General features: G+C 43.8%; 1 protein-coding gene across 7 annotated transcripts in view; it reads left to right on the top strand.

The window, feature by feature from the left end:
* OGDH (oxoglutarate dehydrogenase) overlaps positions 1-25,333 on the top strand; it is a 90,947-nt gene that overhangs the window by 43,625 nt on the left and 21,989 nt on the right. For 4 of the 7 annotated variants that reach the window (XM_012763381.2, XM_012763384.2, XM_076006264.1 and 1 more), the window contains 5 exons: positions 13,396-13,511; positions 19,585-19,739; positions 19,993-20,139; positions 20,709-20,799; positions 21,168-21,347. In XM_012763381.2, the coding sequence (XP_012618835.1) occupies positions 13,396-13,511; positions 19,585-19,739; positions 19,993-20,139; positions 20,709-20,799; positions 21,168-21,347 (689 nt within the window). Of the gene's footprint in view, positions 1-3,058; positions 3,104-13,395; positions 13,512-19,584; positions 19,740-19,992; positions 20,140-20,708; positions 20,800-21,167; positions 21,348-25,333 lie in introns of all 7 variants that reach the window. The other 3 variants (XM_012763379.2, XM_012763377.2, XM_076006266.1) reach the window with 1 other exon arrangement.

Below are 25,333 nucleotides of genomic sequence, written 5' to 3'. Positions count from 1 at the left end.
AGGGTTGAGAATTCCAACATGAAATGCCTTGAGTACGTATTTCCCATCACCCATGCTCTATAGTGAGGTTCCTTGGCACCAAACCTGCAGACCTGCAGAATCAGGCACCTAGTGATGTTCAATGGGTTCCTTTCTAATATCCTGCATGGATCTGGTTGGGGTGGGGAGTGGTGGCAGCCCAAGGTCTCCTGGCAGAGCTCCTAGGGAGGCATTTCCTGGCTGGCCTTTAAAGAGGGGTCATGGATTGGGATGCCAAGGTAGATACAGGTGTATATTGCAAAACGCCAGAATCAGGGTGTTATTCATGGAAAGGTCTAGACAAGTGGGACCCATGGGATTTGTTGCCCACTCACTGCTTAATTAGAAACAGGTTGACTTGCAGACTTAACTAAGATTATGTGCTGTTTTTGTCTTAAGGTTTGCATTCTATGCTAGTCATCCATTACTTGTTTAGTTTGGGTGAAGGAGGGAAAGTTTCCAGCCCAAGATTAGAAAGTTCCTGTTAACTCTTGCCCTCAGTTTTCCCTTATCTTTGAAATACAGTGTTTGAGCTAGATTCCCACTTAAAAATGCCATTGTCTGTGGTTTCTGTATAGATTCTATAGTATAACTTCTCACAGTGACAAAAATGATTGAGATGTACTTTAATGTGAGATTTAAACATAATTTAAGGAGAATTAAAAACATTCTGTGAATAAATGGGAAGAAAGTGTGAAACTTCTCTTGTTTACCACTGATGTTTGCAAATTCCTACTACCAATTTTAGGACATGAACTTGAGTTAAGTTGTTTAAAAGTCAATTTAAAAGTCCAAAAATAAGGCAGAATTTCAGCTACTTAAATGAATTCTTGCTTCTGTCCTAAACCTACTGTCATTAACAGCACAGTAAGCAGTGACAACATTCACACATGTCTCCCTGACCTTCCAGGGCTTTCTGATTTGCTCCCTTGATGGCTGAGAAGAATAAGCTAAAATAGAGTTGATTTTTTATTTTTATTTTAATTTTTATTCTTTTTTTTTTCCTTTTTCCTAAGACAGACTGTCTTTATAGGTCAAATCATTTCTTTTTAGTGCTGAATAATATTCCCCATCTGGATGTACCTAATTTCAATAGAGTTGATTTTTAATCAACTTTTATAATTTCAGAATGACAGAGAACAGTTCATTTAGCAAACATTGATTGTTTTGTACCAATGCTTTGCTGCAGATAATTGAGGACCTGGAGATGAGGTTGCCTGAGTGACTTAGGAGGGCAGAGCTGAGCTAAGGACATACCTACAAGGGGTAAAAGTCACAGTGGATACCGTCACCCTCAAGGGAAATGAGACCTGGACAGAGCAGACACCTGACATTTGAGAGAGTTCTTTTTCTTTCTTTCTTTTTTTTAAATTATATTCCAGAGAGAGTAGAACAGGTCAGTCTCCATGAGTGGAGAAAGACTTGAGAGGGTTCTTTGACTAGATGCTCAGGAATGGGTAAACCAAGTCACATCTAGCTCCCAGTGGTGTCACATCCCTGTCTCTTGCCAGCTGTGCTTCACTTAGAAGTACTGTGGCCAGACCTCTATCAGCTCTCTGTCCCCTCCAGCACAACACCTGACTCCTCAAGAAGTAATTATTAAAAATGCTTCAAAGCCCTCAGGTGCTAGAAACATCTGTGCTTTCTGTAAGTTGTGACAATCAGAATATCTTCTATTTTTCTCTTCTTTGGTATGTGTCTTTTTTTTTTTTTTGCCTTTTATTTTAAAAATACAAAAAAATACCGATAGAAATAAAAGCACCCAGTGCATAGAATATAAACATTTTACCACATTGCCTTTAGTTTTTTTTTTTTTTTTTTTTTAACAAGAATGATCATTTGAGGTTCCCTTGAGGCTCTCCCTGTGTGAGTCCTTTCCTGGGGCTCTGGAGTGACTGAAGTACACTGAGGAGTCCATGGGGGTGCTGATGGCAACTTGACATGGTCTCGAGTCTTGATTCTGAAGACTGAGGAGAAAAGTAAGATTCTTCATCCTTGCCTAAAGCAAAGCATTGACACTCTTGTACAGGACTTAAGTATTCTGTCATTTTAAGAGCCACTTGGCTCTGAGGTCTTTGGTGGATCATGCCATTGTCCCATGGGGGAAGGAGGCAGAGCTTTACCCAGTGTGCCTCAGAAGCATGTGAGTCCTACAGCCCCTGTGGGAGCACTGGAGGATAAGTCTGCTTGTTGGGGTCATTTCTGAGTCAGAGTTCTTAGCATTGGCTTCAGAGGAGGTACTCAACCATCAGCCCCTCCTTGTACCCCTATTGCCACCTGCCTTCCTGACCCTATTATCCAGGCACATGCACCCAGGCAGTAAGGCTCAGGAATGCACTTCATGTATCCAAATAAACATCTTGGTCGTCACCCCTGGCCAAGAAGGCTTTTTGGTATGGTAGATGGCCAGTGGAAAGTTTACAGGTAGAAGGAAATGTGCAGTCTGCAGATACAGCTGTGGCTCTTGGGTTCTTTTTAGTCACAAAGTTCTTCTGTTCTAGTTTGCCTTCTTGTGAAGGGAGACCAAAGCCCCCTTGCAGTCTTTAGGATTCTTCAGAATCTGAGGATTTAGATAGAGTCTAATCTACTGCCTGAATCTAGTCCTGAGAAATGGCTACTCTAAAAATTAGGCTTTTTCATTTTCTTTGCCTCAATTTTTCATCCCAAAGTAGTCTAGATTAGGTATATGTGGCTTCCCAAGAGAGCCTGTGTCAGCTACTTCTTGAGGCTAGGGAGACGAGAAGCTCTCAAACGACGCTGCCTGATGGCTTCCCAGTGTCAGGGGAGCGGCCTCCCCTCCTTCTGATTCACCTCATTCCAGCTGTTCTATGAACAATTTCCATGTTTAACAAAATAGCTCTCAGGAATCGATCACCTGACCCCGTAACCTACCCACTTCTCCTTTGGTGTGTGTGTGTCCCTGTGACAGTGTTTGTGCTGTTTCTGTGGTAATGGTGTAGGGTTTTGGTTGTTTTTAAACTAACTTTCACCTGTCTTTTTCCTTCTGCGCTCACCCATGCTACCCCACTCTGCCTCTCAGATCTTGCAGTGTTCAAGGAACGACTTCGAATGCTAACAGTAGGAGGTATGAAAATAATGAGCCTTTCACCTTTCCAGAGTTGAGGACTTCATTTGAATAGGAAGTGCAACTTTTCCTAGCATGCAATTTGGGGAAAGTTGACACAACTTCTGCCAAGTGTTTTTAAGTTTGTTAATTGTCCTGACATATGTTTTCCCTTCATTTAGTTATTAACCAATAAGTAGAGCTACTTATATGGTGTCATTTTGTTTCTGTCCATTTTGTGTTCTAAAGAACATTTTTCATCTGCACTTGTGCTTCACCATTGCTTCACTGTGAGCTTCCATCTTCAGCACAGCTCGCCTTAAGCTTCTGCTGTAGCCAGCTGGGGACCTGAGGCCATGTTCAGCTCAGCATGGTGGCTTGTCCTGTGCTGCGGCTTTGACTGGACTCTGGATTTTTCCAGATTCTGCTTCCTCAGCATTTTGGACGGGATTTCCAAAATGTTCCATGTTTGAAGGACAACTGAAGTGTTAGTAAAAACTTGCCAGGAACGCTTAATGAGCCTTGTTTTTGAGCAGAACACCTTTAAGGAATGTGGAGATGAGGTGCTAGGGGAATCATCTGCCTGCTGTCATCCACCTCAGTGGCCAGTCTCTTCCTTCCACTCTGGCTACTTTAAGCAGTTCTCTTTTTCCTCCACCTTACTGATAATACCTGGAGACTCAACTTTCTAATTGAAATTTTTATTTGGAGATCATTATAGATTCATATGCAGTTATGAGAAATAGCAGATCTTGTTTGCTTTGACCAGTTTCCCCAATAGTAATTTTGTAAAGCTGTAGTACAACATCACACCAGGACACTGCATTGACTCTGAACATCCATCACCGCAAGGATCCCTCCTGTTGCCCTTTTATAGCCACATCCATTTCCCTCCTATCCCACTTACCACATTTAATCCCTGGCAACCACCGTTGTGTTCCATTTCTATAATTTTGTCATTTCAGTAGTGCTATACATGTGGAATCACAGTATGTAACCTTTTGGGATTGGCGTTTTGTAGTCAGCATAATTTTTTAGAGATTCATCCAGGTTGTTGGTATGTATCAATAGTTTGTTCCTTGCCAGGCACAGTGGCTCACACCTGTAATCCTAGCACTCTAGGAGGGCCAGGTGGGAGGATCGCTTGAGGTCAGGAGTTTAAGACCAGCCTGAACAAGAGCAAGACCCCATCTCTAGTCAAAATAGAAAAAATTAGCTGGGCGTAGTGGCACATACCTGTAGTCCCAGTTACTGAGAAGGCTGAGGCAGGAGGATTGCTTGAGCCCAGGAGTTCATGATGAGCTATGATCACACCACTGTATTCTACCTGGGTGACAGAGTTAGACACTGTCTCAAAAAAAGAAAAGTTTGTTCCTTTTAATTACTGACTAGTATTCCATGGTGTAGCTGCACCGCAATTGTTTTAACCCTTCACCTGTTGAAGGATTGGATTGTTTCCATTCTTTGGCTAATAGGGTCTTTTGCAGAGCAAAAGTTTTTAATTTTGATGATGTCTAATTTATAATTTTCTTATGGATAATACTTGGTGTCAAGTCTATGAACTCTTTCCTTAGCTCTAGGTCCCAAAGATTTTCTCTTGTGTATTTTTCTAAAGGTTCTTTTTCCTAAAAGCTTTGCATTTTGCATTTAAATCTTTGATCCATTTTGAGTAAATTTCTGTATAAGGTATGAAGTTTACATCACGATACTTTTATTGGTATTTTTATATTTTTGTCTATGGATGTCCAGTTTTTCTGGCACCAGTAGCTGAAATATCTGTCCTTCCTTGAGTGAATTGCCTTTGCACCTTTGTCAAAAATTAGTTGGACTTATTTGCATGGATCTATTTCTGGATTTTTCTATTTTCCTTTCATTTGTATGTCTGTCCTTCTACCAGTACCACACTGTCTTGATTACTGTAGTTACTAAACTTTATCTTCCATTTTCAAAATTGTTGACTAGTCTAGGGCCTTTTCTTTCCATATAAATTTGAGAATAAGCATGTCTATGTCTAAATAAAATCCTGCTGATGTGTTTTTTGTTTTTGAGACAGAGTCTTGCTCTATTGCCCAGGCTAGAGCACCTTGGCACAGTCATAACCCACTGTAGCCTCAAATTCCTGGGCTCAAGTGCTCCTTCCACCTCCCATAGTACTGGGATTATGGGTGTGAGCCACTGGCACTGGCCCCATGCTGACATTAGGATAGGAATTGTGTTAAACATCCATTTAGGAAGAAGTGATGTTTTACTATTTTCTTCTAATCCATGAGCATGGTATGTCTCTCCATTTATTTCATTCATCAGCTTTTTGTAGTTTTCAGCATAAAAGTTCTATACATGTTTTTGTTAGATTTACACTTGAGTTTTTTTTAATTTAGTGTCCACATATTCATTGGTAGTAAATAGAAATACAATTGACTTTATGTGTTTATGTTATATCCTGAGACCTTGATGAAGTCATTTATTCTAGGACCTTTTTTTTTGTGGATCTTTAGGATTTTCTATATAGACAGTCAGGTCATCTGAAAATGGGAAATTATTTCTTCCTTTCCAATCTGTCTGTGTGCCTTTTATTTCCTTTTCTTGCTTTATTGCGGTAGTTACAACTTTCAGCACCATGTTGAATAAGAGTGGTGAGAGTGAACATCCTTATGCCCTATTCCTGATCTTAAGAGTATGAAAGCATTCAATCTTTCACCATTAAGTATAATCTAGCGGTAGATTTTTTTGTAGATGCTTTTCATCAAGTTGAGGAAATTCCCCTGCATCCCTATTTTTATGATATTTTTTATTATGAATAGGTATTGAATTTTGTCAAACTTTTTAATACATCTATTGATACGGTCATATGATTTTTCTTTAATGTGGAAAATTTGATTATAATGTAGTAGATTGTACTGATTGATTTTTGTATATTCAACCAGCTAGAATTACTAGAATAAACATCATTTGGTCATGGTATATAATTATTTTTATATATCGCTGTATCTATATATTTTGCATCTGTATTCATGAGGGATATTGGTCTGTAATTTTCTTTTTTTGTACTGTCATTGTCTGCTTTTGTTATCAGGGTAGTTCTGTCTTCATAAAATGAATTGAGAAGTGTTTCTCCTATTCTGTTTTTTTGAAAGAGATTCTATAAATTGGTGTTATTGCTTCTTTAAACATCTGATAGGATTTTCGATAAGAATCATCTGGGCTTAGATATTTCCCTTTCAAGAGCTGTTTGTTTATTAGATTTTCTTCTTAGTCATAGGGCTGTTCAAATTAACTGTTTCATATTGGGCGAGTAATGGTAGTTCGTGTTCTTCTAGAAGTGTTTTATTTCATCTAAGTTGTCAGATGTCTGCAGAATTGTTCATAGTGTTCCCTTTGTTATCTTTTTGATATCTGCAGGATCTGTATCGAGATTCTGTTTCATTCCTGGTATTGATGATTTTTGTACTCTTTTTTTGTTATCAGTCTTGCAAGAGGTTTTTCAGTGTTATCGATCTTTTCAAAGAACCAACTCCTTGTTTTATTGATTTTTCTCTTATTTTCCTGTTTTAAATTTAATTGATTTCTGCTCTTTATTATTTTCTTACTTCTGTTTGTTGGCTTTTGTTTGCTTCTTGTTTTTTCCTATTTTTCTAGGTTCTTGGGGTGGAAACTTAGATTATTGATTGGAGACTTTTCTTTTTTTTACTTTTTTTTGTTTTGAGACAGAGTCTCACTTTGTTGCCCAGGCTAGAGTGAGTGCCGTGGCGTCAGCCTAGCTCACAGCAACCTCAAACTCCTGGGCTCAAGCAATCCTACTGCCTCAGCCTCCCAAGCAGTTGGGACTACAGGCATGTACACCATGCCCAGCTAATTTTTTCTATATATATTTGTTGGCCAATTAATTTCTTTCTTTTTATAGTAGAGATGGAATCTCGCTCAGGCTGGTTTCGAAGTCCTGACCTCGAGCTATCTGCCCGCCTCAGCCTCCCAGAGTGCTAGGATTACAGGCATGAGCCACTGCGCCCGGCCGGAGACTTTCCATTTTTTCTGATGTATGCATTTGCTGATATAAATATTCCTCTCAGTACTGCTTTACCTGTCCTATAAAGTTTGATATGTTATATTTTCATTCAGTTTGATGTATTTTTTATATGCCTTGATACTTATTAAGTTTCCTATTGTTTGGATAAATTTTTTGTTATCTTTCTACTATTGGTTTCTAGTTTGATTTCATTGTAATTGGAGAATGTACCCAGTATGATTTCAGTTCTGCTGAGTTTGTTGTTTTTTTTCTTGTTTGTTTGTTTGTTTTTTTGAGACAGATTCTCACTCTGTTGCCCAGGCTAGAGTGCCATGGCATCAGCCTAGCTCACAGCTACCTCAAACTTCTGGGCTCGAGCAATCCTTCTGCCTCCTGAGTAGCTGGGACTACAGGCATGCACCACCATGCCTGGCTGATGTTTTATATATATTTTAGTTGTCCAGCTAATTTCTTTCTTTTTTTTAGTAGGGACAGGGTCTCACTCTTGCTCAGGCTGGTCTTGAACTCCTCACCTTGAGCCATCCTCCTGCCTCGGCCTCCCATAGTGCTAGGATTACATGTGTGAGCCACCACACCCAGCCTTGTTTTATATATATATATATATATATATATATATATATATTTTTTTTTTTTTTTTTTTTTTTTTGAGACAGAGTCTCACTTTGTTGCCCAGGCTAGAGTGAGTGCTGTGGCATCAGCCTCGCTCACAGCAACCTCAGACTCCTGGGCTCAAGTGATCCTACTGCCTCAGCCTCCCGAGTAGCTGAGACTACAGGCATGCGCCACCATGCCCGGCTAATTTTTTGTATATATATTTTTAGTTGGTCAATTAATTTCTTTCTATTTTTAGTAGAGATGGGGTCTCACTCAGGCTGGTTTTGAACTCCTGACCTTGAACAATCCACCCGCCTTGGCCTCCCAGAGTGCTAGGATTACAGGCGTGAGCCACCGCGCCTGGCCTGATATATATAATTTTTTTTTTTTAATTTTTTTTTTTTATTTTGGCATATTATGGGGGTACAGATTTTAAGGTTTCAATAAATGCCCACTTCCCCCCTCCCCCCAAAAGTCTGAGTCTCCATCATGACCATCCCCCAGATGGTGCACATCTCACTCATGATATATATAATTTTTAATGGCCCAATATATCGTCTATCTTGACATATGTTCCATGGGTACTTAAAAAGAATGCTATTTTTTTATTTTATTTTATTTTTTTTTGAGACAGAGTCTCACTTTGTTGCCCAGCAACCTTAAACTCCTGGGCTCAAGCAATCCTGCTGCCTCAGCCTTCCAAGTAGCTGGGACTACAGGCATGCGCCACCAAGCCTGGCTAATTTTTTCTATATATATTAGTTGGCCAATTAATTTCTTTCTATTTATAGTAGAGATGGGGTCTTGCTCTTGCTCAGGCTGGTTTTGAACTCCTGACCTTGAGCAATCCTCCAGCCTCAGCCTCCCAGAGTGCTAGGATTACAGGCGTGAGCCACCGCGCCTGGGCCAAAAGAATGCTGTTGTTGGAAAGCTGTTGTTTAGTGGAGTGTTCTATAAATGTTGATTAGATCCTGTTGGTTGATGGTTGTTGAGGCCTTCTATATCCTTGCCAATTTTCTGTCTAGTGTTTCAACCAGTTGTTGAGAGAGAGATATTGAAGTCTTCAACTATAAATGTACAATTTGTCTATTTCTCCTTTTATTCCTGTCATGTTTTGGTTCACATATTTTGCAGCTCTGTTATTTGGTATGTACACATTTAGGATTGCTGTCTTCTCACTAGATTGATCCTTTTATCATCATGTAATGTCCCTCTGAAGTCTACTTTATCCTATATTAATATAGCCATTGCTACTTTCATTTGACTGATATTTGTTAACATGATGTATTTTCCTTTTTTTTTTTTTTACTTCCAACATGCTTATATCGTATTTGAAGTGAATGTCTTGTGGATAAGCATATAGTTGGGGTTTTTTTAGATCTACTCTTTTAATCTCTATCTTCTATTTGGTATATTTGAATCATTGATATTTAATGTAATTATTGGTGTGTTAGGGCTTAAGTCTGCCATTTCATTCTTTATTTTCTGTTCTGTTTTTCATGTCTTTGCTTTCATTTTCCTATCCCCCTGTGAATTTTTACACCTTTATATTAAAATTTTATCTTTATTTACGTATAGTGTTTTTGTTTTGTTTTGTTTTTGAGACAGAGTCTCACTTTGTTGCCTAGGCTAGAGTGAGTGCCGTGGTTTCAGCCTAGCTCACAGCAACCTCAAACTCCTGGGCTCAAGCAATCCTACTGCCTTAGCCTCCCGAGTAGCTGGGAGTACAGGCATGCGCCACCATGCCCGGCTAATTTTATTTCTATATATATTAGTTGGCCAATTAATTTCTTTCTATTTATAGTAGAGACGGGGTCTCACTCTTGCTCAGGCTGGTTTCAAACTCTTTACCTCAAGCAATCTTCCCACCTCGGCCTCCCAGAGTGCTAGGATTACAGGCGTGAGCCACCACCCAGCCTATATATAGTGTTTTTTTAGTATATTCTCTTGTATAGCTTGCTCTAGGTATTATTACATCATATAGAACTTACCACTATACTGGTGTCATCACTCTCACAGTTCAAGTTAAGTGTGGAACCTTACCTCTCTTTACCCTCCTCCATTTTTAATATAATTAAATAGTTTCTCTGCATACATGTAGAACCACATCAGATGGTGTTATAAATTTGCTTCAACCATCAAACATAATTTAGAAAACCCTAGAGTAAAAGGAGAGTCTGTTGTATTTATTCGCAATTTTCCTTTTCGTGTTCTTCTTTTTTAGTATTCTGAGATTCCTTCTTTTATTGTTTCCTTTCTTTTAGAGAACTTCTTTTGGCCCTTGTTTTAGGGCAGGTCTGCTGGTGACAAACTTAATTTTCTTTCCTCTGAGAATCTTTTGATTTCCTCTTCATTCCTGCAGGATATTTTTGGTGGCTGTAGGATTCTGGGTAGACAGAATCCCTTTCTTTCAGCTCTTGAAAAGTGGTGTGCTGCTTCCTTCTAGCTTTCTAATGAGAAATCCTCTGTCATTCAAATTGTTTTTTCCTATAGGAAAGGTTGTCACCTTATCATGGCTACGTTCAAGATTTTTGTTTTTAATTTTCAGAAATTTAATCATGATGTGTTTTGGCATGAATTTCTTTGAACATATCCTGTAGATTCACTCAGCTTCTAGAATATGTGGGCTTAGGCATTTTCCATATTTGGGGACTTTTTAGCCATCATCTTCCAAGTACCTTTCAGCTGCCCTCTTTCTCCACTGCTTCTGGGATGTCATCCACGTGTATGTAAGATCTTGTTATAGTATCTGCATATCCTTGAGGCCCTGTTCATTTTTTATTTTCTTTCCGATTGATTAATTTCTATTGTTCTGGCTTCAGATTCACTGATTATCTACCCCTCCATTCTGCCATTAAGCCTATTCACTGAGGTGTTTTTTTTTTTAATTTCTGTTTGGCCTTTCTTTACATCTTCAGTTTTTTGCTGAGGCTTTGTATTTCATGACTCACTTTATTTTTATTTGTGTCTATCATGTTCATAATTGCTCCTTGAAATTGTTTTATGATGGCTCCATGAAAAGGTAATTTCTACCATCTCTATTACTATGGTTATATCTATTGATTAACTATTCTCATTCAATCTGAGATATTCCTGATTCTTGTTATGAATGATATTTTATTGAAATCAGGACTTTTTGGGCATTATGATAGAATCTCATTTAAATCTTCTGTTACAGCAGACCTCTGGACACTGCTCTAGGGGGAAGGAGAGGGGCACTATCTTGTTACTGCAGGTGGGGATGAAGTCCTGGTCCCCCTCAAGTCTCCACTGATATTAGGGTGGGGGGATGGGCTGGTGCATTACCCCTCATAGAGGAGGGAATTTGGGGCTCCCTCTTGGGCCTTCTCTGAAACCTTGGGGATCGGGGTTGGGGCATGGGACTCATTATAGCCTGGTGAGGATGGGTGTGGGGCTGCAGTGACTTTTATGGTGTTTGGCCGGAGTAAAGCAGTTACTGTCTAAAAGTTTTATCTTTATAGGCTGTCCCTTTCCTGGTCCTTTGGACAGAGAGCAGCTTTTGTTGGGCTTTTGTTATTGAATGCATCTTGGGTATTGGCAGCAACAAGGAAACCCAGGGAACTCCCAGCTGTGTTTTACCTTGAGACTAGTCCCTGACTAGTCTGCATTCTTCTCTTTCAGCATTGTCTTACATTTGTTTTACTTATAATGTCTAAGGTTTTTAGTTGTACTTAGTGGGAGGAATAGGGAAGAAAGTGTCTACTCCACCTTCCCAAAACGCACATCTGAAGATTTCTCAACTGGCTAAAGAACTAAAAGTGGGCCAGCCATTCTGAGGCTCAACAGTATAACCTGAGAACTATGAACTCAGGATGATATACATGAAGGATTGTCACATGATAAGGCCTAGGGATGTCTGCAGGCCTGTACTTCAACAGGGTCTTCATGCTGAAAGATCTCAACCAGTACATGGTTGGAGAAATATATTAATACCTGACCGGTTAATCTCACAATCAAAATATTTTCCAGCTCACAATTAAAATATTTTCCAGCACAATCAAAATATTTTCTAGCAAAGTGTGCACTATTTGGATCCTCTTGTCCCCTGATCTGCCCCTGGCCTGAGTTTTTTCATTAACTCATTTCATTTCTCAAAAATGATTTTGTTTTTCCTCCATTAACACCACAGGGCATTTGCCTGAAAGCTGGGCTATAAATGGCATGAGTCACGTGCTTTACCTAGGCCCAAGTGATTGCCATGTCCTCCTTGTTGACAAACTGACAGAAGGAAATGAGTGAGTAGGTATAACTAAGCTGCTACTACCATCACCACCCTCCAGGTTAAAAAAAAGCCAGATTTCCTTTTGTTTTAATAAAACAAATAAGGCTTGGAAAACATAGTATGCTTTTAAGACTTAAAACTGTCCTAAAGTATGAGATAAATAAAGGCTGTAGTTCCCAAACACAGCTTGAATCAGAATTACTTGGGGAGATTCCTGGGCCCCCAGACTGAGTCAGTACCAGGGTTGGAACTTGGAAAATAGATTTTTATAAATCTCCTAGGGAATTCGAATATCCAGTTGCATTGGCAAACTACTGCATTAATCCTATACCGGATCCTTATGTCTCACGGTGGCTCTTACACTTAATTTGGTTAGGAAACAATGAGAATATTTCATCTTGTGCAGTTAGATGTTGGAGATTTTGCAGAATACTTGTTTACAGGTTCACTTTTTGTTCCTGGAGCCTGAGAAAATGCTGGCGTATGGTATTCAAGCCCTAGTGACTCTTAAACTGTGCTCTTTGCTCTGCTCTAGCCAATATATTATGTCAGGGTAAGTGACAAACCTGAAAAAGAATGTATGGTGTCATTTGACAGTCTTCCCCTTTGACAGTTATTGCAAGCTAAAACAAACAGAATGCCAAAAAAAGAGCCCTTCCGTAGTTGTCCTTCATCAGTTTGAAAAATGCTTTCAGTGAGGAGGCGTCTGCACCATAGTTAGTGCTCCAGACAACATTAGTGATTACTCAGTCAGTTCTTGCTGAACGGCTGGACCAAGGAGAAGAGAGGGTTATACCTGTGATTGCCAAGTATTGCCCACAGAATGGGCTTAGAATGTACAGTTGGGGAATTTCAGGAGAAGAGGACCATCCTTACTCAGAGGCTGGGGCTGTTTGTGCACCGCTCTGCTGCCCAGCGTTGGACCCCTGGCTGGCAGCTCTCTACCAGACCACTCCGCTGCTGGTGACTGTTTCTCCCTCAATTCTTAGTCCCCTAGCTTCTTATTTACCACACATGTATATGATCTGCTATTCTGTATCAATTCCTCATTTTCTACTTTAATTCCCTCCTTAACTATTTTTGTTTGACTTTTGATTGACTTACCCCATGCCTTTTCATGGCCTTTTCTTCCCACTCTCAAAATTGTTTTTATCTTTGGGGCCTTGAAATAAATTATTCTCTAAATTATGAATAATTGATGCACTGAGCTAATATATATCCTGTTACCCAGTAATATTCTCAGCCTCATTTATTGCTAAAATTTGTGTTTCTGGCTGTAAAATATTACTTATTTTCATATATATCGGGCTTTTTATGTGGTTTTTTTTTTTTTTTTTTTCTTCCCATGTTGCTCCCTTGGGGAGTCTCTTCCCCTTTCCATAAACTACGGTCCCTGCATAACTGTTCCCTGTGCCTCCTCATCTTGCTTGTCCTGCCCACGTCACCCTGCAGGATTCTATGGCCTGGACGAGTCTGACCTTGACAAGGTCTTCCACTTGCCCACCACTACTTTCATCGGAGGACAGGAGTCGGCGCTTCCTCTGCGGGAAATCATTCGTCGGCTGGAGGTAAGAACAGTGCGGTTTCCAGAAAACTCTACTAGAGTCGCTAAGAACCTGCATTGGCAGGATGGCCTCGAGACTAGTTTCTTTTTTTCCTTGGCCCTGTCTTTTTAAAAAAAATGTAATAGAGAACTTTTTCTTTGGCTGTTTTGTAGATAGAAACCTATGTTTTTATAATCAACCATAGAAGGAGGGAAAATTGTTTTAAAATCCTAGTGGGGATTTATTTCAGATATGTGACATTCTCCAGAGAGTTAGCTCGACCCTGAGGGACAGTCCCCAAACCAGGGATCATTCCCTGCACAGCCAAGTGCTGGGGCTACTGGGTGGTGGCCACTCTCTGCCCCTCTCTCCCTCTATTTTGCTCAGATTTATGTTTTACTTCCTTTTTTTCCTCCTTTCTGGCCTTTGTTAGTACTAAGCATACCGGGGAACTCTTTGACAGACACACATAGGCAGCAGCTAAGAGTCATGGCTTTGGGATTAGGTGGCCTGTGTCTCTTCCTTCCATCCTGGTCAAATTATAGCCTCCCTCAGTACAAGGGTAATTTCGATGCCCATTCCAGAGGGGAGAATGGATGTAAGGAGAGGTCCATGCCAAGTGTTAGCTGTTACTATTACTTAATGCTGCTCATGGTATTCAGAGCTAAAGAATCAAGGTTAAAACAGACTGAGAAAATACCTTGGAATGGAGCCCCTCTGAATTGAATGTACAGATTGCCTGGAGTCTTGCCTGTCATGTAGACTCTGAACCTTAGGTAGCATCTGATGTTGTTCTTAACAAGCTCAGGTTGAACCACAGTGGCCACTGGGCTCTCTGAGGCAGTCCCTCTCATGGCTGGACATTAGAACCACTTTGGAAGCTTTCAGAAACCTCAGTGCCCGGCCGGGCGCTGTGGCTCACGCCTGTAATCCTAGCTCTTGGGAGGCCGAGGCGGGCGGATTGCTCAAGGTCAGGAGTTCAAAACCAGCCTGAGCAAGAGCGAGACCCCGTCTCTACTATAAATAGAAAGAAATTAATTGGCCAACTGATATATATATAAAAAATTAGCCGGGCATGGTGGCGCATGCCTGTAGTCCCAGCTACCTGGGAGGCTGAGGCAAGAGGATCACTCGAGCCCAGGAGTTTGAGGTTGCTGTGAGCCAGGCTGACGCCACGGCACTCACTCTAGCCTGGGCAACAAAGTGAGACTCTGTCTCAAAAAAAAAAAAAAGAAACCTCAGTGCCCAGACCACAGCCCAGGTCGTGTAAGTCAGAGTCTGCCTACCACCTCAGTGATTAGCCTCTGCTGCAGTAAGCAAGGTTTGATTTAAAAGACTTTTGTCAGTGGTTTCACACTTGGATGCAGAGTGGCATGAAGACATCTGAGTGTCAGTGGTGCCATTTCCTGTAGCTTGTGATGAGCATCCTGCAACGTTGTCAGCATCTCAGTCTGGAGCTACTTCACTGCCTGCATTTCTCACTTTCAGGCTTGTGGGAGAGAAAGGACTATAAATCAGACCTACATGCCAGCATCAGAGGGAGTGGTCAGGGTTTGTTGAGGTGAATTAACCTTTGGATCCTTCCTATCGCCTTTGTCTGCACCAGCGTCACCACGCCGACCATAATCTCTAATCCTGCCCTGCTCAACATGGGAGCTACTAGTCACATGTAACCATTGAGTACTTGAACTATACAAAATATCTGCATAACTTTTTAAATGTTGAAAAGATAATATGTTTGCTATATTGAGTCAAATAGCAAAATTGTTTTTTCCTTGTTTTTGTTGAGACAGAGTCTCACTGCCCTGGGTAAAGTGCAATGGTGCCATTGTCGATGCAGCCTTGGACTCTTGGGCTCTAAGCAATCCTTTTGCCTCAGCCTCCCAGATAGCTGGGACTACAGGTGCAGGCTGCATCTCCCAGCTGGGCTTTTTTTTCCCCTTGTGTTTTTGATAGAGACCGGGTCTTGCTCTTGCTCAAGCTAGTGTCAGACTCCTGAGCTCAGGCAATCCTCCCACTTTGGCCTCCCAGAGTGCTAAGATTACAGACATGAGCCACCATGCCCAGCCCAAGTAGGAAAATTAATCTCATCTGTTTCTGTAAGGAAAACTTAAATTACGTATGTGGCTCACACTATGTTTCTATTGGATGCTGCTGATCTGGAAGTTCTCGTGTTGCCTAGACCCTCACAGACAGCATCCCATATGGACAGTCCTTCCCCAAGTGGCCCTGCCCCCACGTTACTTAGCTGCTTGTGTGTCTCACTGCATTCCCTCTGTATTTCCTGTTTATCTGCTCATGTTAGGACAGCCATGTGGTGAGACCAGCCTCCACTGAGAGCTGACTCACACTGCACTCTTCACCTTGGGGGTCCCCAGTGGGGAGACCAACAGCTCTCATTGGAAAGCTCCCCTGGGTCACTGTTTCTGTAGCAGGCCACAGTGTCTCCTTTCAGGTGCCCCTTCAGCACTTTCCTTCCCAAAGAGCAGAATCAGGGCAGGGGTGCTGATGTCCCTTGTGGCTAACTTCCTCCCTGAATCTTGAATCTCAAGTAGTCCTAATTCTGTCATGTGAAGGGGTTTAGAGACTGCAGCATGTTGAAGGGCTGCCTTTCTTTCAGCCCAGCTGATGCTAAAGCCCTGGAATTGGCTTTTACCATCTAGGACAGTTGGACCTGGACCCCTGAAGGCCTGGGTCATAACCACTCCTGTCCCCAGAGTGGCCCCAGCATAGAAGACCCCATTCTTAAAACAGTTTACAGACATTTGCATAAACTCCTCAGCACCTTGCCTGATCGTGGTGCTTTTATGCTTTATGTGTGTGTTACATTGGTATAATCAGACAGAACTTAAGCTATTAGTCATGTGACATAGTGGTCAACTTGGAGCTCTTTTATTTATTTATTTTTTTAATAGAGAAGCCAAGTCTGATTAATATCATGCTCTTTTAAAAGTTAGAGGAAGTGTAACTTCCTGAAATTTGTCTCTTTACAGAGAGAAACTAAGAATCAGTCCCTAAAACTTTCTGCCCTTTTATCCTTGAAATAGAGCCAAGAACAGGAAAAACAAGACATGATCCAGTACCCAGTAACTACATCTCCAAGTTAATAGCTAACATAATGCAGATACTGTTGGAAAGATACTGATTTCTAGAGTTTTTAACCGAACAGTTTCCACTGGGCTTTTAATTGTTCAATAATAGAAATTCTACCCCTGTCAGGTATAAAAGGGAGAGGCATGGGCAGAGCCTTGCAACACAGTTCTGCCACCTCTGCAATCATGGATAGCAGTTGTCATGAAAGGAAGAGTCCTCCCCTCCCTAGTGAGTCACTTTGGACTAGAACAGCCAGTCACTGGGTTGCAGCTCTGACATGGACCCAAGGAAGGGTGGGTCCTCTTTGCAGGTTCATGTGAACAGTCTCTCTGGCACTGGGCCATGTCTTCTTGAACAGACTTCTTGAACATGACTTCTTGAACATTTTCTGCAAAAATGTGCTTTCTTCTGCTGGTCAGTAGATCAGGCTCCCTAAATGTCTGTAAAGGTGAGATGGGACAGTAGACTGATGTTGACTCTAAAGTTAGGGACAGGGGGCTAATGCACATTGTTTGTAGACTTCTTGTGCATCTCATTTAGAAGTTCCCAGTTTTATCATCTTCAGTGTCATTGGGAAATATGATTTGTGGTTATCCTAGTCCATTTTGTGTTGCTATAAAGCAGGGGTCCTCAAACTTTTTAAACAGGGGGCCAGTTCACTGTACCTCAGACTGTTGGAGGCCCAGACTATAGTTTTAAAAAAAACTATGAACAAATTCCTATGCACACTGCACATATCTTATTTTGAAGTAAAAAAACAAACAGGTAAAAACACTCGCATGTGGCCCGCGGGCCGTAGTTTGAGGACACCTGCTATAAAGAAATAACGTAAGGCTGGGTAATTTATAGAGGAAAAAAAAGTTCATTTGTCTTATGATTCTGATGGTTAGAAAACACATGATTGGGCACCTGCATCTGGTGAGAAACTTAGGCTGCTTCCACTTAGGCAAAGGGGAGCCTGTATGTGCAGAGACCACACAGCGAGAAAGGAAGCAAGGGGCATGGAGGTGCCGAGGCTGTTTTTAACAACCAGCTCTTAGAAATAATGGAGTGAGGACTCACCTCTGAGGGAGAGCATTTGTCTGTTCATGAGGGATCCCCTCCAACAAGCAAAACACCTCCCATTAGGCCCCACCTCCAGCACTGGGGATCCAATTTCAGCATGAGATTTAGAGGGGACAAACATGCAGATCACAGCAGGGGTTAATAAAAATACCGGTCTTTCCCAACAGCATTTTCTCTTTTTATTTCTAAGCAAAATTTTTCTTCTATTGACTAGGATGATGCCTAGAGTGTTGTGGTTGGCCATGATTTTGAGTTCAGGCAAAGTTTGCTCCATTTCATGATCACGTAGCCCGTGTGTAGGATGGCCCCCCTCTGCAGAGAACAGGGACCTGATCTCTCTCAGATCTGGCAGGTCCTTTAACTGCCCGTGCCAGCTGGTGTCCTTGTCTGTTGTGAAAACCAAATGAGATCACAGACAGGAGCTGCTGAGCAGGACCGAATGCTCCTGAGTATTCTGGCAGTGGTGGCTGTTGTGAAGACTGTTAAAGGCTTCTCTGGGGTCTTTAAAGTGTCTCTGTTGGCCACATCAGGGCCCCTCTCCTTTTTACTCTGTGCTGACTTGGCGTTTGCTTTCAGACATTTGTTCTGGTCCTGGAGGATGGCTGTGCGGGTGGAGCCTCTGCAGGAGAGCTGGGCTGAGGGCAGCCCCGAGATGGATTTCTGAGAGCCCAGAGCCTCTGCTTATTCGTGGCACCTTGCTCTTCTCTTCCTGTTTCTTCCCCTGAGCCCTGCAGAGCAGTTGTCTCCTCTCCTGAGCCTTGGGGTGTGGACAGCAGTACCAGATAGACTGGTCTGCTCAGGACCCTGACTTTTGTCATGTGGGCAATCCTTCTTTGTTGCTAAGAACAGTCAGTTATTAAAAAGTAGAAGTTGAGGCTGGGTGCGGTAGCTCACACCTGTAATCCTAACACTCTGGGAGGCTGAGGTTCAGGAGTTCGAAATCAGCCTGAGCAAGAGCGAGACCCTGTCTCTACTATAAATAGAAAGAAATTAATTAGCCAACTAAAATATATATAGAAAAAATTAGCCGGGCATGGTGGTGCATGCCTGTAGTCCCAGCTACTCAGGAGTCTGAGGCAGAAGGATTGCTTGAGCCCCAGGAGTTTAAGATTGCTGTGAGCTAGGCTGACGCCACAGCACTCACCGAGCAACAGAGCAAGACTCTGTCTAAAAAAAAAAAACAAAAAGTAGAAGTTGGCTAGGCACAGTGGTTCGTGCCTGTAATCCTAGCACTTTGGGAGACCAAGGTGGGAGGATCACTTGAGGCCAGGAGTTCAAGACCAGCCAGGGCAACATGTGAGACTCTCTACAAAAAAACAGAAAAATTATCTGGATGTGGTAGCACATGTCTGTAGTCTCAGCTACTCGGCAAGCTGAGGCAGGAGGATTGCTAGAGCCTGAGAGTTCGAGGTTGCTGTGAGCTATGATGACACCACTGCATTCTAGCCTAGGCAACAGAACAAGACCCTGTCTCAAAAAAAAAAAAAAAAAGTAGTTAAAAATTCTGCAAATCTTAAATGGCCTTTGAGCAGCACATGGCCTTTCCTGTTAGGGATGCTGGGCACAGGTCTGATGGAAGGACAGCTTGCCTTCCCTAGAGAGGGACTCAGTCCCATAGCTGACATGGCCTGTGCTTCTTGCCATAAAGGTAATGGGGTGGAACTGGGTTGTTCTTGGCCCAGTCTGTGGAGGGCTGGGCGTTCTGTGTGAGTGCGTGATTCAGGTTCCTAAAGGAAGGGCTTCATGGCCTGTGAAGAGAGCTTCGGTCTGCCACCTATTTCTGATCCCTTGGTCATACCTGGCTCAGGTGGATTTGAGAAGGAACCCCCTGCTCCTGCCCTGGCCCTGCCCTGCCTTCTTGCTAATGGGCAATCAGCACTTTTCATTCAGCTAGACTTGGTTAGAATCCCCCTTGCCTGTGTATGTCTGTGTGGAATAGATGGCCTACTGCCAGCACATTGGGGTGGAGTTCATGTTCATCAACGACCTGGAGCAGTGCCAGTGGATCCGACAGAAGTTTGAAACCCCCGGGATCATGCAGTTCACAAATGAGGAGAAGCGGACCCTGCTGGCCAGGCTTGTGAGGTCTACCAGGTATGAATCTGGCTCAGGGTGACAGGGTACATGCTGCCAGGGAAGCAGTAGCCCCATCTATGTTGTCTGGGAATATGTGCAGCCAGTCAGCTGAGGGGTAGGTGTGGTGGGGCATGGCTGCAGCCAGGCACATGGGAAGGGACACCAGGCAAGTAGAGTCAGCCTCCAGTGCCCTCTCTTGGTGTTCAGCAAAGCATGACTTTGGACTGGCCATGGTGACATTACTCTTCAAGGTGGCTTGTTCCCTGTGCAGGTTTGAGGATTTCCTGCAGCGGAAGTGGTCCTCGGAGAAGCGCTTTGGTTTGGAAGGCTGTGAGGTGCTGATCCCTGCCCTAAAGACCATCATCGACAAGTCGAGTGAGAATGGAGTGGACTACGTGATCATGGGCATGCCTCACAGGTACCGCCAGGAGCACTCCCCACCTGGTGTCCTGCCATGCCTGTGGGCTTCATAAGAGGCCCCGGGTGGGGCACTGGGTGAGCAGCCGCTCCCTCCTCTGGTGCCAGTTGTGAACCTGGGTTCGTGGATATGTGAAGGTGCCTTGTTTTGCAGAGGTTCTTGAACCCCCTTCCTCTGGAGGACTCTGCAGAGTCACTGTCACAGCCACTGGCGTCTGGCCTTACACTGCATTTTTTTTCTAATAGTTAAATCCTGATGCCCTTGTTGGGGTCTAACCTGGAGGAACATCTGCTCCCTGACATTGAAAAGGAGGTCAAGACCTTGGGAATAGGGGGAGACACAGGGAAGTGGGGGAGGCTGAGGAGGCTGTGGGCTCATAGCACTTGTGCACTTTCTACTGCCAAACACACTGTGTCCTTTGGTGCCCACATCAGGTCCGGGTCACAGCTATTCTTAGAGAGGAGATACCATGTCCCGGGTGAGGGGAGGGGCTGATGGCAGCCTTGCCTGCCGTCTGGGAGTCGTGACCTGGGCTCTGTTCACCCTACCTCCCCACCCATGTGTCCCAGGGGGCGGCTGAACGTGCTCGCTAATGTCATCAGGAAGGAGCTGGAGCAGATTTTCTGTCAGTTCGATTCAAAGCTGGAGGCAGCTGATGAGGTGAGGCACCTATGTAGAGACACATGCGGCATATTCTCAGCCCACACAAGGCCCCCAGCTCTACTTGCCAGGGGCTCGGTTCTTCTGTACCATTTATAGATGGCCTTCCTTGGAAGGATTTCAGCGTTGGAATAAGAGAGATGGCAGTGGCCCATCTCCTAGTCACAAGCCCAGCAGCCCCACAGTCCTTCATCTGGGCACAAGGATGTCCCCTCTGGCCTAGGCGCTGAGTGTCTCCCTGTGCCCTGGGTGGGAATGATCCTGGGCAAAGGCATTCCCATCCTTCGCTAGCGGGGTCCTGCATGCAGAAACCCCATACAAGAGGCCATCGTGAAGGGTGTGCGCATCTCTCCTGTTTCCCCTGTCAGGGCTCCGGAGATGTGAAGTACCACCTGGGCATGTACCACCGGAGAATCAACCGTGTGACGGACAGGAACATCACCCTGTCCCTGGTGGCCAACCCTTCCCACCTCGAGGCCGCTGACCCTGTGGTGATGGGCAAGACTAAAGCCGAGCAGTTTTACTGTGGAGACACCGAAGGGAAAAAGGTAAGGCCCTGGTAGAGGCCTGTGACGCAGGTCCCTGTGGCCCACATCTAGCACGGAGCTCCAGTCACTGATACAGCCCAGAGGCCATGGTGTTGCAAGTCTGGAGTTTAAAAAAATATTCTAAACAAACTTAAAAGAGTAGCAGTAAAATAGCCCTACTTACAAATATGCCTTCTTCCAAAGTGGTAATCCCCAGAGGGGGTGGGGAGTTTGCTTTTGCCTTCATACGTCTGTGGAAGAGTTGGGTTTGCGGATGCTGTTGGTGGACAAAGAGGTGTTTCCACTGAAAAAGAGCAGCGTCTTTGTAAGGAATAGGTGTGGGTGAGCCTGAAGGAGCAGCTGTGGCACTGAGAGATGTCAGGAGAGACAGGCCCACTGCTGGCAGGGGCAGGAGTTCACAGCGCCATTAAGAGATGGAGGCAAAGGCACAGGCCCCAGGTGCGGGTGGGGTCCTGCCTTGGCATTTCCAATTGCATGGCAGTGAGTGGTGAGTGCTAGCACGTCAGTCTGCCCACGTATGAAAATCCTCAGTGGGTTATAACCGTTTGCCCTTATCTAGCCCCAAGATAGAATTCTGTCTGTAACAAATTGTATAGTTCTTATTACTTAATGGTGACCTAAAAATCAATCAGAAAAAAACAAATATTTATAATGTCTCATGTGTGTTCTGGGAAACATACAGAGGAGACACCACCAACCTGCTTTCAAGGGTCTCTTGTTCTTTTTAGAAAAAAGATCACATGTAAGGAAGCTAATAGAACATGTAACAGTGTGTTAGGAAATTGCAGAGTTAACCATGAAGAGCTTCAGAAGATGTATGTGTGGGTGTGGGCTAGAGCTGGACATGGGATACAAGGCAGTCACGCCCCTCATCAACAGAGTAGGTGGTTGTCATCCTGGAGAGATGGCAGGATTTAGGTAGGCGAGAAGGGAAAACATTCTCTGAAGATGAAAGGCAGGAGCAGAGGTGAAGGGTGGATTGGGGATGCAGAGCAGGGAGGATCCAGCCTCTCAGGTGGGTCCTGGAGAGAGATTAGGTCTTTGTTAGAGGTAGATCCAATTATTAGTTTCCTGGGTTCTGTAATTTCAAGTACTGTCAATCTAGTATTTTGCTTAGAGGATTAGCAGAAGGGAAACCACCATCAGAGGTGATAAAGTCCAAGCTGGGGATGCATCGAGAGCAGGAAATGATCCTTGCATTGATCAGTACTCGCTGTAAAGAACAAATGTGACCCATGGAGACACAGAGGTCACTACACAACATCAAGTTCAGGGACTGGGACAGTGCCACAGAAACTCTTAAGTAGATGCAAACAGGCCTCAGCTCTGTTGGGGGGATGTGCAGTCGGTCCCCAAGACCAATAACAACACTGGGTATCTGGAAGAGGCTGGTCCTAGGAGAGATTATGAGGAGGGTAAGGGGGAAACCAGCACTAGGGTGACCAGTGCCTCTGGGATTTCAGCCGCCATTGGTTAGGACGCTTGCCTAGGCTTTTGGGGTACATAGTGGAACAAGATTACAGAAAATTTTGGATGACTTCTGCATTCATAAATTATGGTCAAAAATTCACTTGAGTAGTACCTACAATACAGGAAATTTCCCAAAAGGGAATGAAATAATTAGAGAAACAACAATAGAGTATATTTAAAATTGCTGCAAATCGTCACAGTAATTGGTCCTTTTATGAGATGCCAGGACAAGGGAGGTTGGCTAGCCTCTATTTGGTTGCAAATCTGCATGTAGCTGTCTGGGCTGTCAGTCCCTTTGTTTTCCTGTCCACACACACCAAGTGGTCACATGTTTGCCCTTGTCCCAGTGTGGACAGCTGCCAGTTCCTCTTTCTGAGCCACCCCCTCACTTTGCCCCAAGCCCTTGCATGCCCTCAGTGGGATCAGCAGCAGCCTCAGCCTTCTGCCTGTTCTTGCTGCTCTTCTGACACCCCTAGGGAATGCTTTCATTTCTGTTAAATCCAGAATTCAGGGAGCCAGAGTGTGCATTATATAACTGTCAGCATTTGTGAAAAATTACATACTTTCTATAAGTGCAGCTGAGGTCATCCCACAACCTCATGTGTGACTTAAACTGACCCAGTTTGGCTCAGAGTTGAATGTGACCTTTGGGATATTTGTGAAAACATTTCCTCAGTGCAGTGGTGCAGCCTACAGCAAAGAGAAAACCTGCCGCTGCCAGAGGTACGAGTCAGGCCATCAGGGTCAGGCTGTCAGACACAAGGAGATTCCCCACACATGTGAGAGGTGATTTTTGCAGCCAGTTACCTCCCTGAAGTATGGCAAGATGGTCACCATATAATGTCACCAGAAGATCAAGAAAAATCGCATGAGGAAAAGGAGACTAACTCCAAGTACCCCGCAGCACAAAACTGAGATTGTACAGAAAAGTACCTGCAGGAAGAAATGACACACTGTGGGGATCAGGAAAAAATGAAATGTCAGTGACTTAAAACCAGTGGCTTTGACACTCAACAAGCCAACCAGTCTGGGTATCGGGGCAAAGCTGTGCACCCCTCCCAAGGGTACCCCGAGCAAACCAGACTCTTGTGCCCATGTCCTTCTGTCCTAGTGAGCATCCATCACAACCACCAAAAGGCAGGACACGTGCAGTTCCATTTAAAAGAAATTCTGGGTTTTGTCCCTAACAAGCAAATCATGGACCTTCCCTTCCTGGCAGGGAGGACTCAGCACAGTGGTGAGGACCAGGGTGGTGATGGGAACCCGGAGGCACAGGTCAGCAGGCCCCCAGGCCAGGTATGCAGTGTGAGGCAGGGTGGGAGGATTCATGTCACGTCAGCTTGGCCAGCCACGGTGCCCAGTTGTTTGGCCAAACACCTGTCTAGATGTTGCTGTGAAGGCATTTTTTAGATGATTAACATTTAAACCAGTAGACTTTTTTTTTTTTTTTTTTTTGAGACAGAGTCTCGATTTGTTGCCCAGTCTAGAGTGAGTGCTGTGGCGTCAGCCTCGCTCACAGCAACCTCAAACTCCTGGGCTCAAGCAATCCTGCTGCCTCAGCCTCCTGAGTAGCTGGGACTACAGGCATGCACCACCATGCCTGGCTAATTTTTTCTATATATATTAGTTGGCCAATTAATGTCTCTCTGTTTATAGTAGAGACAGGGTCTTGCTCTTGCTCAGGCTGGTTTCGAACTCCTGACCTCAAGCAATCTGCCCGCCTTGGCCTCCCAGAGTGCTAGGATTACAGGCGTGAGCCACCGTGCCCGGCCTTAAACTAGTAGACTTTAAGTAAAGCAGATGACCCTCCATGATATGGGTGGGCCTCATCAAATCAGTTCAAGGACTTTGAGAAAAAGACTGAGATCCCCAAAGAAGAAGGAATCTGCCTGTAGGTGGCCTTTGGACTCAAGCTGCAGCATCAGCTCCTACCTGGGTCTCAGCGTACTGGCCTGCCCGCAGTTTGAACTTGCCAGCCCAATTCCTTAAAAAGTAATCATTCTCTCTCTCCTTCCTCTGCCACCCTATTGCTTCTTCACTCCAGAGAACCCTGACTAAGACGGGGTTTGGAGCGGCGTAGGCTGTGTATCCAAGGAGTAGAGGTGTGGTGGGCTCTCAGGGTTGGGGCACTGGGGGCGCTGAGCAAATAGGTAAACATGTTCAAGGCAGTGGGAACAGAGTGTCTTGCGGTGTGGGAGATATTTATAGGTATGGAAGGAGGTGGCTTAGGAAAGTATTGGATTGGAATTTGGAGGTATCAGTATGAACTTACACAGTTTTATTATATACACAGAGAGATACAGAAATAGCCCTGTATGTGTGTGCACACTCATATGCACACATATTTTCTAGCTGTGTCCTGAATGGGCCTAGAAGTGATGATGTCCTAGTAGTGATGAGCACACAAATATTGGTCTTAAATCCCATCGTCTGTTAGAGGAACCAGGCTCCTTAGAGAAACGGCTGATTCCAGGGCTGGGCAGGGACAGCATAAGGTGAGGCTACGATGCTGTCTT

The sequence above is a fragment of the Microcebus murinus genome, chromosome 9 (assembly GCF_040939455.1).
Source record: "Microcebus murinus isolate Inina chromosome 9, M.murinus_Inina_mat1.0, whole genome shotgun sequence".
NCBI classification, from domain to species: Eukaryota; Metazoa; Chordata; class Mammalia; order Primates; family Cheirogaleidae; genus Microcebus; species Microcebus murinus.
This window is presented reverse-complemented; position numbering and strand designations above follow the sequence as displayed.